The 14,167-nt window shown below is 41.6% G+C and overlaps 1 protein-coding gene across 1 annotated transcript in view; it reads left to right on the top strand.

The window, feature by feature from the left end:
* LOC139452728 (uncharacterized) overlaps positions 1–14,167 on the top strand; it is a 143,866-nt gene that overhangs the window by 44,703 nt on the left and 84,996 nt on the right. Inside the window, exons 13-23 of the mRNA XM_071234304.1 lie at positions 3,825–3,991; positions 4,519–4,633; positions 6,026–6,174; positions 7,726–7,870; positions 8,087–8,211; positions 9,226–9,352; positions 11,404–11,576; positions 11,745–11,883; positions 12,339–12,478; positions 12,863–12,986; positions 13,978–14,135. Of these exons, the coding sequence (XP_071090405.1) occupies positions 3,825–3,991; positions 4,519–4,633; positions 6,026–6,174; positions 7,726–7,870; positions 8,087–8,211; positions 9,226–9,352; positions 11,404–11,576; positions 11,745–11,883; positions 12,339–12,478; positions 12,863–12,986; positions 13,978–14,135 (1,562 nt within the window). The remainder of the gene's footprint in view (positions 1–3,824; positions 3,992–4,518; positions 4,634–6,025; positions 6,175–7,725; positions 7,871–8,086; positions 8,212–9,225; positions 9,353–11,403; positions 11,577–11,744; positions 11,884–12,338; positions 12,479–12,862; positions 12,987–13,977; positions 14,136–14,167) is intronic.

Here is a 14,167-nt window from a genome sequence, read left to right as displayed (position 1 = left end):
ATGTTTTTTTCCGCATGGAATGATATTAGCGTGAGCACGTAACACCGGAAATACCATGTCAACAAATCCATACTGAAGTATGCAAATTAATCATGTAATTACACTGTCTGGCTATAAAAAAGTTTTCTTTGTATATCTGGACTTATGTATGTAACTTATTTCATTGATTTTATTCAAAATTCCTTTTAATATTGTTTTCATTTATTTCGGTGAAATCGTATGTGAAGCGATCGGAAGATCGCACAACTCACTGTTATTAACAGCCACCCTGGTCAGATTACCGCTATTGACGCCTTGAAACGAACATTAGTTGACAGAGAATGAATACATATATCATAAATGCCATACTTTGACTCGTTAAAAGTCATATTTGTTATAGTTTGACGATTCTATGTCAACATGTAGTTCACGCGATCACGTGCGCGTGAGCCTTGACGGTAACTGGTCAGACTGGTTCCATGTGAAAAATAATAACGGGCAATAGCGATCAGCTGCTTCGCTTAGGGTTATTATTATTTAAAATATGTTTAGTAAAAGCTGCAACTAAATAAACAAGATATTGGAATATATTATTCCTGATAAAAAAATAGTTTCAGATGCAATTTTTGCCGATCTTTGCATTAAAATCCTGTCAAGTTATATCATTGGGTGTGTCTTGAGCAAATCACCGGTAGATTCCAAGAAAATGTGTGTACAGATGATTGCTGTTTCGGGCTTAGTTTACGAGAAAATGCACAAGGTAATCTTCATCCCTGGATGTAAAACAATGCCTAGCAGAACAAAAAATACAATTTAAACGGTAAATAAACATGTCTGGTGATTTTTATCTCAAATATCGAATTTGTATTGACCAAGTTTCTCATCACCCGTTAGTTTACCGGAATTCGCTGAAGGGGTAGATCTACGTTGTCATTTTTTCTGAGCTTGATGTTCGAATTTTTTTTTTTAAAAATACTGAATCCGCTAGAGGGGGATGCACATTATACATGGGTGCGCACTATACTCAAGAAAATACGGTAGAGAGCGTCTAGGGATACAATGACATGCATCAACCAAGTCAGTGAGCTTGACCTTCGGATCCCGTTCGTCGTCTCTCAAGACAAGCATGGTCGCCTTTTATGGCAAGCTTGGGTTGCTGAAGACCTATTCTTCCGAGGATCTGACAGGTACCGGCATGTATGGAGTGTCTACTTCCTCCACAGCGCCAGAACTGTATGGCGACATCACCACATTCAATCCAAAGTGATCTTCTATAGTTCCATTATTGAATATCGGGATAGATACATCAATTTGATGCATTTGTCCGCTCATATCCACAGTGTTATAGGCTACAAAGGTGCTTGCCATGTCTGTTGCTCATGCCAAGTTAGAATAAGAAGCCTACATCAGAGGTGCCACGATACTTCAACATAAGTTCCAAGGCATTGTGGACTTTACTGTCACATCACATGGGCACCATGACTGCAATCGGTCGCCATTGCAGAGGATGTGGCCAAGGACAATAGGGATGCAAGTCATCAAATCCCTGGACAGTCTCCTTCACCCCGGCAGGCACACTGGAGAGTCGACCAAGCCGGTCCCGAAAGAAAGTCTGGGATAAGCTCTGGATGATGAAGACTTTCAACACGCAGTATCTTGAAGATCAGCCAAATTTTTGCATGATTTCCATCGTGCTTCTTTGTACAATCACCATGATGCTATGGCCATCTTGTGGGAAAATTTCAATGCCTACGCCCTCCACTCTACCAGCCTTCTATGTCAGGTTTTCAAAAGGCAGCAATCAACAAACAGCTTCAACTGCTTTGGGTCGCACCTTATTGGCCAGCACGAAGTTGGTTCAAAGTTCTGGTAAACATCACAGAAAAGAGGTACCATCATCTATCAATGCAAAGAGATTCTCTCCTGCACCTATGGCCGGACACTCTCCATCTGTGTTTGGCTGTGCTCCAAAAGTCACTCATAGCCAAGGGTTGTTCTATGAGAGTAGCCAAGACCATCAGTGCCGCTCATCACACCCCTCCCAAGGCCTTGTACGACCATAAGTGAAAAGCCTTTGAAGGGTACTGTCAACCAGATCAACTGTTGACCATCCCTTCCTTAACCTCCATTTTGAACCCAGATGACCATGAAGACATCTCATTATGCCCGGTTAGAACTTTGCATATTTACCCCAAAGCTTCTACGATGTTATGATGCCCTTTTATCCCCGACTACGCCAACAATGTTTGGGGCTACCACCTTCGCTGTAGTGTGCCACTCCCTGCGACATCTAATCCACACAAGACTAGAGCAGCTGCATCCACGATGGTGCTGCACATCAACTGCAGCAGACATAGGTTGCCCCCTGAAGTCCAACACAGTCTTCACTTCCCACTATCAACAAGACGACCTCTGAAGATCCCGGGTAGAGAATAGGTCCTCAGCAACCCATGCTAGTCGAAAAAGGCAACTAACATGATCGGGTGTTCAGGCTCGCTAACTTGGTTGATGCATGTCATCGTATCCCAATTGCCTGAATCAATGCTCATGATGTCAATCACTGGATTGTCTTGTCCAGACTTGATTATTTACAGACCGCCGTCATATAGCTGGAATATTGCTCAGTGTGGACAAACAAACAAACAAAACGAGACATATCAGTCACTGATGTTCAAGGCCTTAGCCAGTTTGGTCTTGGCGCAACAGTTGACGGAAGTCCATAAGTGCAGATGATACAGTGTATGCTCTGCAGCGGACTTGTACACCGTCTCCTGTAAAGTGAATAAATATTGTAATGTCATCCTCTGGTTATTGTCATTAGACCTCATAGGAGGGTGAAGCAGCTCTCCTGTAGAGACTCTAGTCTTCAACATAGAAGTTGCCACAAGGTACAGCTGTTTCGACAGTGTCCCAAGAACTCTTACCTGCTCACCTCTGCTTTGAGCTTGTGATGTCTCAGTCTTTGTTGGAAGATCCTCTTATGGATATTGTATTGTTCTACTCGTCTTAGCATGCTTCATGGTATTTTATATTTTTGACGAAGTGTTAAAGAAGATGCCAAGCACCTTACATCCTTGAGCATATGTAGAGGGCTGTCTTGAAGAACTTATTGACTGGAGATCTCTTCCAAATTAGTTATAAAGTGATGGTTGAATAGGTTCCCTACTTCAAAACTAGTCATTTTTCCATGATGACACATAACACACGTTATACTCGATATCATGCTGTTATGGTCTAGTTACGTAAAGAGGTTTTCTCACTTTTTACAGTGTTTTACCCGCTCACATAGTCATGTCTTTTTGTTGCTAAATTGTGTAACTATCTTGAGGACGAAGCATTGTTTTAAGCCATCTTCCTCGTGTATGGCTCAAGGTTTTAGTCGAATACAGGCTAGGTTTAACCGTGCCCCCCTTTTCAACCGTGGGATAAATGCATAGTGTGAGATAGGATAAGTATATCAATATACACTTTAACTTATCCTATCTCACATGCTACATGCCCACCTGACTATCCCCGTATCACAGTTACCTTTGCCTGTCTGCCCAAAGAAAGAGAAGGATATGTCTTGTTAAATCAGGTGGTCAGCTTGTGTAGGGCACTGTGCGCGGGATTAGACCCATTTGTTTAGGTGGTGACCATGGTGATGTTGGGATATGTTTGGGTGTATTGTTTTTTTTCATGATTTGTTCTAGAACTTTTCCACACTAAAACTGAAAGGAAAAATGCATAGTGTGAGATAAGATAAGTATGTGAATATACAAGTTAATATAACATTTTCAATTATTCCGGAAATCTACTGAAATTGATGCAGATTCAAGTGGACTAAATTCTTGTCCCACTTTCAGCATACTGGACGGCCTCAGTTCTTGTGTGTATGAAGCTATGAAAGGGCTGGCCATGTCTAACGGCAAGAAATTTGAGTGTTCCATGAAGGATGTGAAGAACAATGTAGTACATTACAAAGGCAACATTCTCAAGGAGACAAAACTCCCAGAAATATGCTTCAAAACAGGTAAGTCAACACAGTCATGGCCATCCTCGAGTATCCAGTGTGTTATATCTTGTAAGAAGGGACTACTATGTTATCTAGTACTGGATGGGAATGTTATTCGCTTTTTAAAGTAAGCCAGGAAGCAGAGAAATATTTCGACCTTAAGTACATTTGCTAACAGTTTGCTCGTGCTCGAGTTAAGTGTACCGTATACTGTTTAATTTTGATATCAGGAAACAACTCAAACTTTCAAAATCTTTCAACATTAACTTAAATTAAGTTAAAATACCTCAGATTTTGGGAAAATAACTTTTAAAAAATCATAATTTTTAACAAAATAAGTAATATTTTTCTCAATTTGCCCACCAAGGGCACTTCGTGTAGAATCCTAGATAAAACTCTGCAGTGTTAACAAATATGCACATCATATTCATTAAAGAGTATTGATGATTGTCCCTTATCATTTTGTGGACATTTCCTTCAGTATTTGACAAGTTTATCAGCACAACCTTTGCCGAGCCTTCACCATTTCCATCATTGTTTCACAGGTGAAGGGAAACAAGCTTGTCCTTCATTCTTGGAGTTATTTGGCTTTGTTGCGGAGAGTTGTCCAGAAGCCATCGACAAAATCTCAACAGAAACTGATGTTGTGTCGAGATGCAAGTAAGTACAAATCAGAAGGACAGTAACTTTAGACAGACATTGATGTGGTAACAGGAATCTTGTACCCCTGGCCCTTACCCTCGGGTATTTTCCAATTCAGACAACGTTTGATGTGTTCGTCCATTTCTATTTTTTGAGGTTTCACAACTTGATGTGCTTGAATTTGCAACTAACAAACCCCAGACAAACTTTGGCTCTCTTAACCTATTTTTTGCAATACAGGAATTTCTAAGCCTCAAATTGGATTTCAAAATTCCCCTTTTCAGGTTATTAAATAAGGTGATAGATTTATGAAACTTGGTAATGTTATAGTTTTGCAATGGTCTCTTGTTTTTCAAAAATAGTGAGATTAACATTATCATGATTCATGAAATGCTGAATGAAACACCTGATTTGAAGAAAATGAATAACTTCAAAAAGATCCCAAATTTGTGTCCATCGATGTGTAGCCAGCCATTAGGCACGTAGTTGCACACCCTTGTTTAATCCCTACTGGGTATCACTGGCGCCATTATAGCAGAACACAGATATAACGAACACAGAGAGAGCGAACACATGGACACAACAAACTGTTACAAAATCCCTGAATTATCCCCTCTATATTATCATTTAAGATTTACGTACATGGTGAACTCTCTGACTGACTGAGGTTGGGGATTTTACGAGCACTTTCCGACTGCAATTAGCGGTGACAATTTAACCATGTTAAACTTGCTTTATGTTAATCTTACCTGTACATGTAATTGGACTAATCTTGTCTGTAAAACAAACTTTAAACCTATGCAGTTTCACGAATGCAGTCAGCAAAAGAAACCCACAGCAAAATGACCAACTATACATCCTCCCCGTATGTTCTAAAAATGTAATGAATTGAATGTTCTTAAATGAATGTGATGAATTGTTATCAATTGAATACTATAAAATGATCACTGCTAATACAAGTCAAGTACGTGTATTGTGTTTTGTTTTATCGAAGATGGTGGACGTTTCGGAGCGAAAACGTATAGGCCTATAACAAACTGATTTCTCCAGTCCCGTGTAGTTCATCAGATCCATTTTCTGCTGTACTTAGCCTGACATCACAGTGGCCTATAGGAATCACCTGTATCAACCATGACTCTTTCCAGAGACCCATGTCAAGCTGACCCAATTAAGCCACACACGAATTGAATAATGTGTTGTTTTATTTAATCTTGACATTGGGCGGTCGGGTAGCCTAGTCGTTAAAGCGTTTGCTCGTCATGCCGAAGACCCGGGTTTGATTCTCGACATGGGTACAATGTGTGAAGCCCATTTCTGGTGTCCCCTGCCGTGATATTGCTGGAATATTGCTAAAAGCAGCGTAAAACAATACTCACTCACTAATCTTGACATTAACTCTGTTCCTTACAGGCATTATGAGTACCTGTTGGGCTGTGGGGTCATGGTTCTCAACAGAATGAACTACAACTGTAAAAGGTCCCAGCTGAACACCATGGCTGTAGAAAACAGGACGTTCTTCCAGGCCAATATGAATGGATTTGATGTGATGCAGTGCACAGGTAGGCGGGATTGAAACCCTGACACTCTGCTACATTAATGTTGTCTGTGAAAATGTTATCCTTAGAAACTAATTCTTGACATTCCTCAGTAATTAGAATATCCTGCTTAGGTGCTTGTTCCTGTTTGGGGGTCACAGTATATTCATGGCAACTATTCCTCAGAGCCTTTGAATAATGACAGGATAAATCCCATTGATAGTTTAGGCAAGTTTTACAAATGCTTTGTCTTAGTTATTGTTGGCTCATTGGACACCTTGGGACCCCTATATTCCTGCCTGGGACGCCTATATTCCTGCCTGGGACCCCTATATTCCTGCCTGGACCCCTATATTCCTGCCTGGGACCCCTATATTCCTGGACCCCTATATTCCTGGACCCCTATATTCCTGCCTGGGACCCCTATATTGCTGCCTGGACCCCTATATTCCTGCCTGGGACCCCTATATTGCTGCCTGGACACCCTATATTCCCGCCTGGGACCCCTATATTGCTGCCTGGGACCCCTATATTGTGGCCTGGACCCCTATATTCCCGCCTGGGACCCCTATATTCCTGCCTGGGACCCCTATATTGCTGCCTGGGACCCCTATATTCCCACCTGGGACCCCTATATTGCTGCCTGGACCCCTATATTCCTGCCTGGGACCCCTATATTGCTGCCTGGGACCCCTATATTCCCACCTGGGACCCCTATATTGCTGCCTGGACCCCTATATTCCCACCTGGGACCCCTATATTGCTGCCTGGACCCCTATATTCCTGCCTGGGACCCCTATATTCCTGTCTGGGACCCCTATATTCCTGCCAGGACCCCTATATTCCTGCCTGGGACCCCTCACCCAGTGCTGTAGCTGTAGATGACGTCCCACATGCAGTTGTTCTCCGATGTTTTCGGCCAGTCCTCGCCAGCTAGTGATTCAAAGATGCCTTACACTTAGGTGGCATTATGAACGATGTATGGCGAAGGAGAATCGAAGCCGAAGAGTAATAATTAATGAAGAGCAGTCAAAAGTAGAGAATTGCTGTACAAAACTAGGAAGATAAAATTTTGACAGAACGTAACGAACGATGGTGATGATGAGAAAGAGAGTTTGATGATGTCATGGGAAGTAGAATTACGACGTTATAATAATAATAGTTTAGGTAAGTTTTACAAATGCTTTATGCCTTAGTTATTGTTGGGTCAGTGGTCACCTTGGGACCCCCATTTTTCATGGCTGGGACGCCCATATTCATGACCAGGACACCCAAGACAATCATATCTGTGTCTGGGACCCCGTTGTATAGCTAGAATATAAGGCCAAACAACGATAAGAAAGGTGCAGATAAATAAATCCCTGGGGATAGGCAAACTGCTTAATATTCATCAGTAAATTTGAGTTGGCAAACAAAGAAAGTGAGTTTTGAAAACCAGCATTGACTTGAGCCACCTTTTATGTCACATTCACTCAGTCACCGTCTCTAGTTTGGTTCAAACATTGTCAGATATGCTTTGTTATGTATATTTGAATACTTACAGTAGTTTTGACCCTGTTGTGCATGTGTTTTCAGAAGGTGGAGAAGTTGAACTATCCACCGTGGCCCCATTCACATATTACCCATCATGCCTCAATGTTAACGAGTATGACTATATCTGGAGGTACAAGTGCAAGGTCAAGGTCGACAAAGTCGACAAAGTGAACGGAACTGCTTGCAGGTAAAATTATTAGTGTTGGCATTTGGAAGGCATATTTTTTAACACATAGACATGTTTAAATCTTGAACTCTAAATAAAGTTTTTCTGTTTTCTTTTAAATTATGACTTGGTAAAAAATGATTTTGGGTTATATTGTTTTCATTTTAATGCATAATTCTGCAAAGTTGTAGGATTTGTATATTTATGTAATCAATAACTGTTATTTATGGCTTTCAGCCAACTGACAGCCACTATGGGATGCTTTATGGAGAGCATGGGATGTTCCTACCAGAACGTCTCGATGATCCTCCAGAAGTACGGCCACCTCTTTATAGCAGAACTGAACTTCACTCTGTGCCACGGTGAGTGGTTGGGTTACCATATATCACGATCTATAAAGCGACCCCAATTACACTAAGGCAACCCCCCTGTACAAGCCTTCAAAATCGATGCTAATTACTATATTCCGTCTATAATGCGATCCGGAATGAAGCACATAACTAGTGCATACACAATCCCAACATCTGCAATGAAAATGTGTTTGTCTTCTGCAGAAAAGAAATGACATGGTATCCAATCAGCGAATTCAGGGAAATGAACAGATCATACGATTAAACTTGATCATTACAAATTTGAAACTTGAGATAAAACATCACTAGACATGATGATTTACCTATTAAATTGTATTTCCAGTTCTGCCAAGCATCGTTTTGGATGCATAGATTAAGATGTATTTCGTCGTAAACTAAGCCAGAATCTATTGGTGATTCGGTTAAGAAGTACCTTATAACTATATGACTCTGTCAGGATTAATGCTGCAGTGAACAGTATTTAAAAAACATCAGCTTAAAATTGGAGGAAAGTCCTACCGGAGGCAGGTCAGCCATGTTATTAGTTTGGCAAAACCCACAGTGTCACAAACATCTGGCGTAGAATAGGTCTTCAGCAACCCATAAGCTTGTCATAAGAGGCGACTAACGGGATTGGGTGGTCAGGCTTGCTGAGTTGGTTGATGCATGTCATTGAACCCAATTGCGTAGAGCGATGCTCAGGATATCAATCACTGGATTGTCTGGTCCAGACTCAATTATTTACAGACCGTCGTTATATAGCTGGATATTGCTGAGTGCGATGTTAAGCAACAAACAAACAAACACAGGGTCAAAATGTGAACGCCTCTGGTTAGCAGAATGCAGAGAAAAAACAACTAACTCAAGTTATTCTGATATATGTTGATCAACATAGGGATATCAAATTTATCATAAACTTTTCACCAAACTGAATGTTTTGATATTGAGAAAAGTATGTATATGCTGTGAAAGGTCCATCTGCAGCACACTGACAGTCATTCTACAAATATATGTTTTCTGTTGTAGAGTTCATGAAGCAGATTGATGGCCGTGCATGCCTGAGCTCAACACAGCCCCAGCTGGAGGGACTCACCAGGTGTATGGTTGTTCTGTCTGGTCTGTCCGACGACATGTCCCATGACCTCTCCTGCAGGTAGGCCACGGGCACAAGTCTTGCTATCAGAGGTGTTCCCATTTCCTGTGTATGGTTGTACTGTCAGGTCTGTCCCACCACCTCTCCTGCAGGTAGGCCACAGGCACAAGTTTCGCTATCAGAAGTGTTCCCATCTCCTCTGTATGGTACTGTCTGCTCTGTCCAGCGACATGACCTAACACCTCTCCTGCAGGTAGGGCACAGGCACAAGTTTCGCTATCAGAAGTGTTCCCATCTCCTCTGTATGGTACTGTCTGCTCTGTCCAGCGACATGACCTAACACCTCTCCTGCAGGTAGGCCACAGGCACAAGTCCTGCTATCAGATGTGTTCCCATCTCTTCCTCCTCTGCACAAGGTTGGGAATAAATTTAAAACCCAACATGACAGTGGACTAGGTGGCCCATAAGTGTTTTCTGACCATCTTCAAAGTTACCTGCATGCATTCAGGCATTTTGAATATTGAAAAATTGCAAAAGATAAGCGACAAATCATGTCTGATTCTGTTGAAACAATGCAAACAATTACTTGAGAATCTACAAGGAGTTGAGGAAAATTTCATGCAGCCCGACACAAAAGTTACCAGCCATGGGCAGGGTGGGTGGGCGGGCTGTTGGTCAGGCAGGCGAGCAGGTGGATGTTATCAATCACTTGTTTCTTTGGTGAAGACGTCATTATTCACATTTCACAGGCTGACAATGGATGGATGGAATAGTGTTGAGTGAGATGTTAACAGTAACTCGCTCACTTCAGGGAACAGTCTCATTGTCAGATGCACCATGACGCGATCATCTTGTGTCCCTTACTACCTGAACCTTGTAATTCCTTTGAATACCTTACCTCTATTACATCTTGGCCATAAAGTCTTGTTTTGGCTGTAGTCACATAAAGAAATCTCACCTAAACCTCATTTCTGATACCAAGCTGAATACACATGACGACCATGTTCCTGTGAGAGAATGCTTGACTTAAAAATACAACCATAAAATGGGCTCCCTGACATTGCTGTATATGAACCATCAAATAAATAAAATTTGATTCTTATTGTAGTTTTGTGAACTTGGTCAACCATAGTCAACACCATTTCTGCGTGTTTGAGTTTCTGTGCCAATATGGAGGTAGCCGGAAATGGAAGAAAGTTGGTAATAAATGACTGAATGTAGACCAATCACATGGATAAACCTGAAATAACCTTTGTATGAAACCACTGTTAATGTCGGTGTTGATTGGAAGCTCCATGTTTTAGTTATTGTCTGAAGGGTCAGGCTGCTTACTTTCATGTGGATCGTCACAATGTGGCTGAAATATTGACGATGTGACGTTAAATATTAACTCACTCACTCACTTTAACGTGGACCTTCGATCTTGAGCCTGTGATCCATTTGCTGACAACTTATTATGGGAGATGAAGAAATAAAGTAGTAGCAGATATTTAGCACATATGGGACAACTTTCAAGGTTTCTTTTTTTTAAAAGAAGACCTATGCCCATCAGCATAAGCCTCCATGCTTATCGATAAGGGGTGACGAACAAGTGGGCTTAGTGGTCACAGTGGCTGAAAAAATGAATAAAATTTGATTTGTTACCTCCAGAAAAGTGTCAGGTTTTGTACTCTATTATTCGACAGGTCCAGATTCAGTCCTCAGTCAGCTAACGTTAAAAGATGGTACTTGTTGTTACCCTGGCTGGTGCTCGGCATTAAGGGGCTAAAACAAGGACTGGTCGGCTTGGAGTCTGAGTAGGGTATCCAGGTTAAACTGCTGTATGGTATCTCAGTGTGCTAGCACTATAAATCGGCATCAGTCCAGACTAGTACAAGCAGCCACACACACACACACGTGCATGCACATTGCTATATAAGTGCAATAATCTTGGACGCGACGTTAAACCCCATTTCACCTTCACAGCAATGAAAGAGCTGTGATGATTCTAATATTCACACAGACTTGCAGAGGTTGTAAGGAGGCTTTAAATGTAGTGGCTAAAGTTGTTAATGAACCATGAATAATGACTTGTGTTGCGTAAATATACATTCACCATATCCCTGTTCTAGGACGTACTATGAGGCTGTGCGCTGTATGGAGAATCTTCATGCTGATCCAACTTGCAACATGGAGGCTTTTGACAAAGTTCTTCCTGACTATGCAACAACTGCTTTGATACGAACTCCAGATCTTTTAGCAACATTAAAAACGACATCTTTACCAGCTGCACCAAAATGCTCAGGTATGTACGAGTTGATAATCTGTGGTTTATTCAAAGCTGCATTAATACACAGCTTGTTGGGAAGGGTACACAGGGTACTCACTGACTGATAGTGATTTCTAGAATCTCTACTAACAATTCAATTACACCAACTAGTATTCATTTGATGATATATTTGTGTTGGACCAGATTACATCAAGAATGCTGTTGACATCAAGGTTCCCTGTCTGGACAAGGAGTTTCTGGGGAAGGTCATTCTAGGAAGAGTCTGCAGAAAGTTTTTAGATAATGTTCTGGATAAAACACTTCCTAAGTTCAGTCGATGCCAGTAAGTCAAGTTTGATCTATCATTTCATTCACAGAAGTGCTGTGCTTATAGTAGCTACTGCTACTATACAAGCCAACTGGGGACTGGGCGATCACACTGACAGTAGTGCCATGTTTAGAGTAGCTGCTGCTGTAGCCAACTGGGGACTCGGTGATCACACTGACAGTAGTGCTGTGTTTATAGTAGCTATTGCTGTAGCCAACTGGGGACTGGGTGATCACACTGACAGTAGTGCCATGTTTATAGTAGCTACTGCTGTAGCCAACTGGGGACTCCGTGATCACACTGACCGAGTTCATAGTAGCTGCTATAACCCTTGATGATGGGAGAATATGCCTGAAGTTTCAGTCCAAAGCGTTGGCTGTTTAAAATGAACTCCCCACTCTCAGTGGCACTACTGTTAATTGCATATTTTGAGTCTGATTAAAATCATGTCCAATTTTTTTAAATTTCAGAGCAATAGTACAATGCGTTCAGACGGCCATGTATGAAAGTGTCCGAGCCAGCTGCACTGTTGAGCAGGTCAGAGAGGCCATTAATTCAACTTTGGATGACCTTCAGACAGTCTTTCCTCTTGCAGCGAACAGCTGTTCAGGTACAGTCTGCCTTGTTACTGTGTTATTGTGGGAATCGGGTGATTGAGTTCTTCCTGTCCGAACTTCCTTGAATGTTCAATGCCTGGAAATTTCATTTGGAACCGGCAGCGTTAATATTTATGATACTGTAAAATGCAAAATCTTTTTCTGCATGAACTGTCATAGTTCTGAGACAGATATCACATTACCATTGAATGGTATAAATGTCGTAATGGTATGCTGTGATACATTGGATGATGTATATGTGATAACTGAAGTCATCTGGTTAGCAGTAAGTGGAAAGAAAATGAAATCAAAGTTGTCTTCATTGTAATGATCGAACTTAATACCTATTGAATGTGGTGTCATTTTACAATGGTAGATGATCTCTCGGTTTTTTTCAGGTGAATATCCTGGACAATGTGAAGGGATTGTAGCGAAAAATGAGAGTAATGCAGCCTCTGCCAAATGTTTTGCCTACATGTACACCATGAACACCACCCTCTTAACTGTGGAGGAAAACTGCAAGTGAGTTTTCAGTTTTTATGTCCTTTGTTCATTCAAATTGGGGGTGCACGGGTGGCCCAGTCTTCTAAGGCGCCGCGATTCGCTATGCAGAGTTGCGTCCCTTGGACACGCCAGAAACCTTAGATTGTGGGTTTGAATCCCGGTTCGCCCCAATTATGTTTCTAGGTTTGTCATCACCATACCCGTTCTCGTGGGTTTCACCGAAATGGTAAACATCTGAGACCTGCATCACTTTGGGCTTTCCTCCCACATTAAGCTGACACGCCACGATATAACTGGAATAATGTTAAAAGCGGCGTTAAACCCAACTCACTCACTCATTCAAATTGGTCGCCGTTAAAGGTGCAAGATTGCTGATGGCTTTGACTGGTAATGATACTGACTGATACTATGTTGACTAAATTATTAGGTAACAAGGTATTTTATTCTTGTGACTATGTTGTGAATTGAGAAAAAAAATTGGGCGGTCGGGTAGCCTAGTGGTTAAAGCGTTCGCTCGTCATGCCCAAGACCTGGGTTTGATTCCAGACATGGGTACAATGTGTGAAGCTCATATCTGGTATCCTCTTCCGTGATATTTCTGGAATATTGATAAAAGCGGCATAAAGCCATACTCACTCACTCGACTGTACTTGTCGTAAGAGGCGACTAACAGGATTGGGTGGCCAGGCTCGCATGTCCCAAATGCATAGATAAATGCTCATGACGTCAATCACTTGATTGTCTAGTCCAGATTTGGTTATTAGCAGACACCCTTCATATGCTGGAATATTGCTGAGTACAGCTTTGAACAACAAACAAAAAACAAAGAAACAACAGAAGAAACATTACATGTTTTGAAGGAGTGACCAAAATGTCCTGTCTCAAACAATAATCCCCCTGCCGCCTCCGAATATCGAATGGTGGGTCTATAAGAAGGTTGGTTTATCATTCAATGATAAAATGTCCAGATAAAATTTGAGTACTATCTATTTTTCTTGTTCTGTCACAGCCTCTTCATCAGTGCGCTAGCATGCTTGAGGAGAGAGTTCTTGGAAGTGAACATTACTTGTACTATAAAGCAACTTGGCAGCCAGATCTTTGAACTTGTGCCGTACATGGCTTCACAGAAACTACCCTACCTGGTGTATGATGTCATGCAGTGTAGAGGTAACTGTTGCTATGACGACTCGTAGATTTCA

The sequence above is a fragment of the Haliotis cracherodii genome, unplaced genomic scaffold, assembly GCF_022045235.1.
Source record: "Haliotis cracherodii isolate W230 unplaced genomic scaffold, xgHalCrac1.p SCAF_9, whole genome shotgun sequence".
NCBI lineage: Eukaryota > Metazoa > Mollusca > Gastropoda > Lepetellida > Haliotidae > Haliotis > Haliotis cracherodii.
The sequence above is the reverse complement of the archived record's forward strand: the minus strand, read 5'-3'. Positions and strand labels throughout refer to the sequence as shown.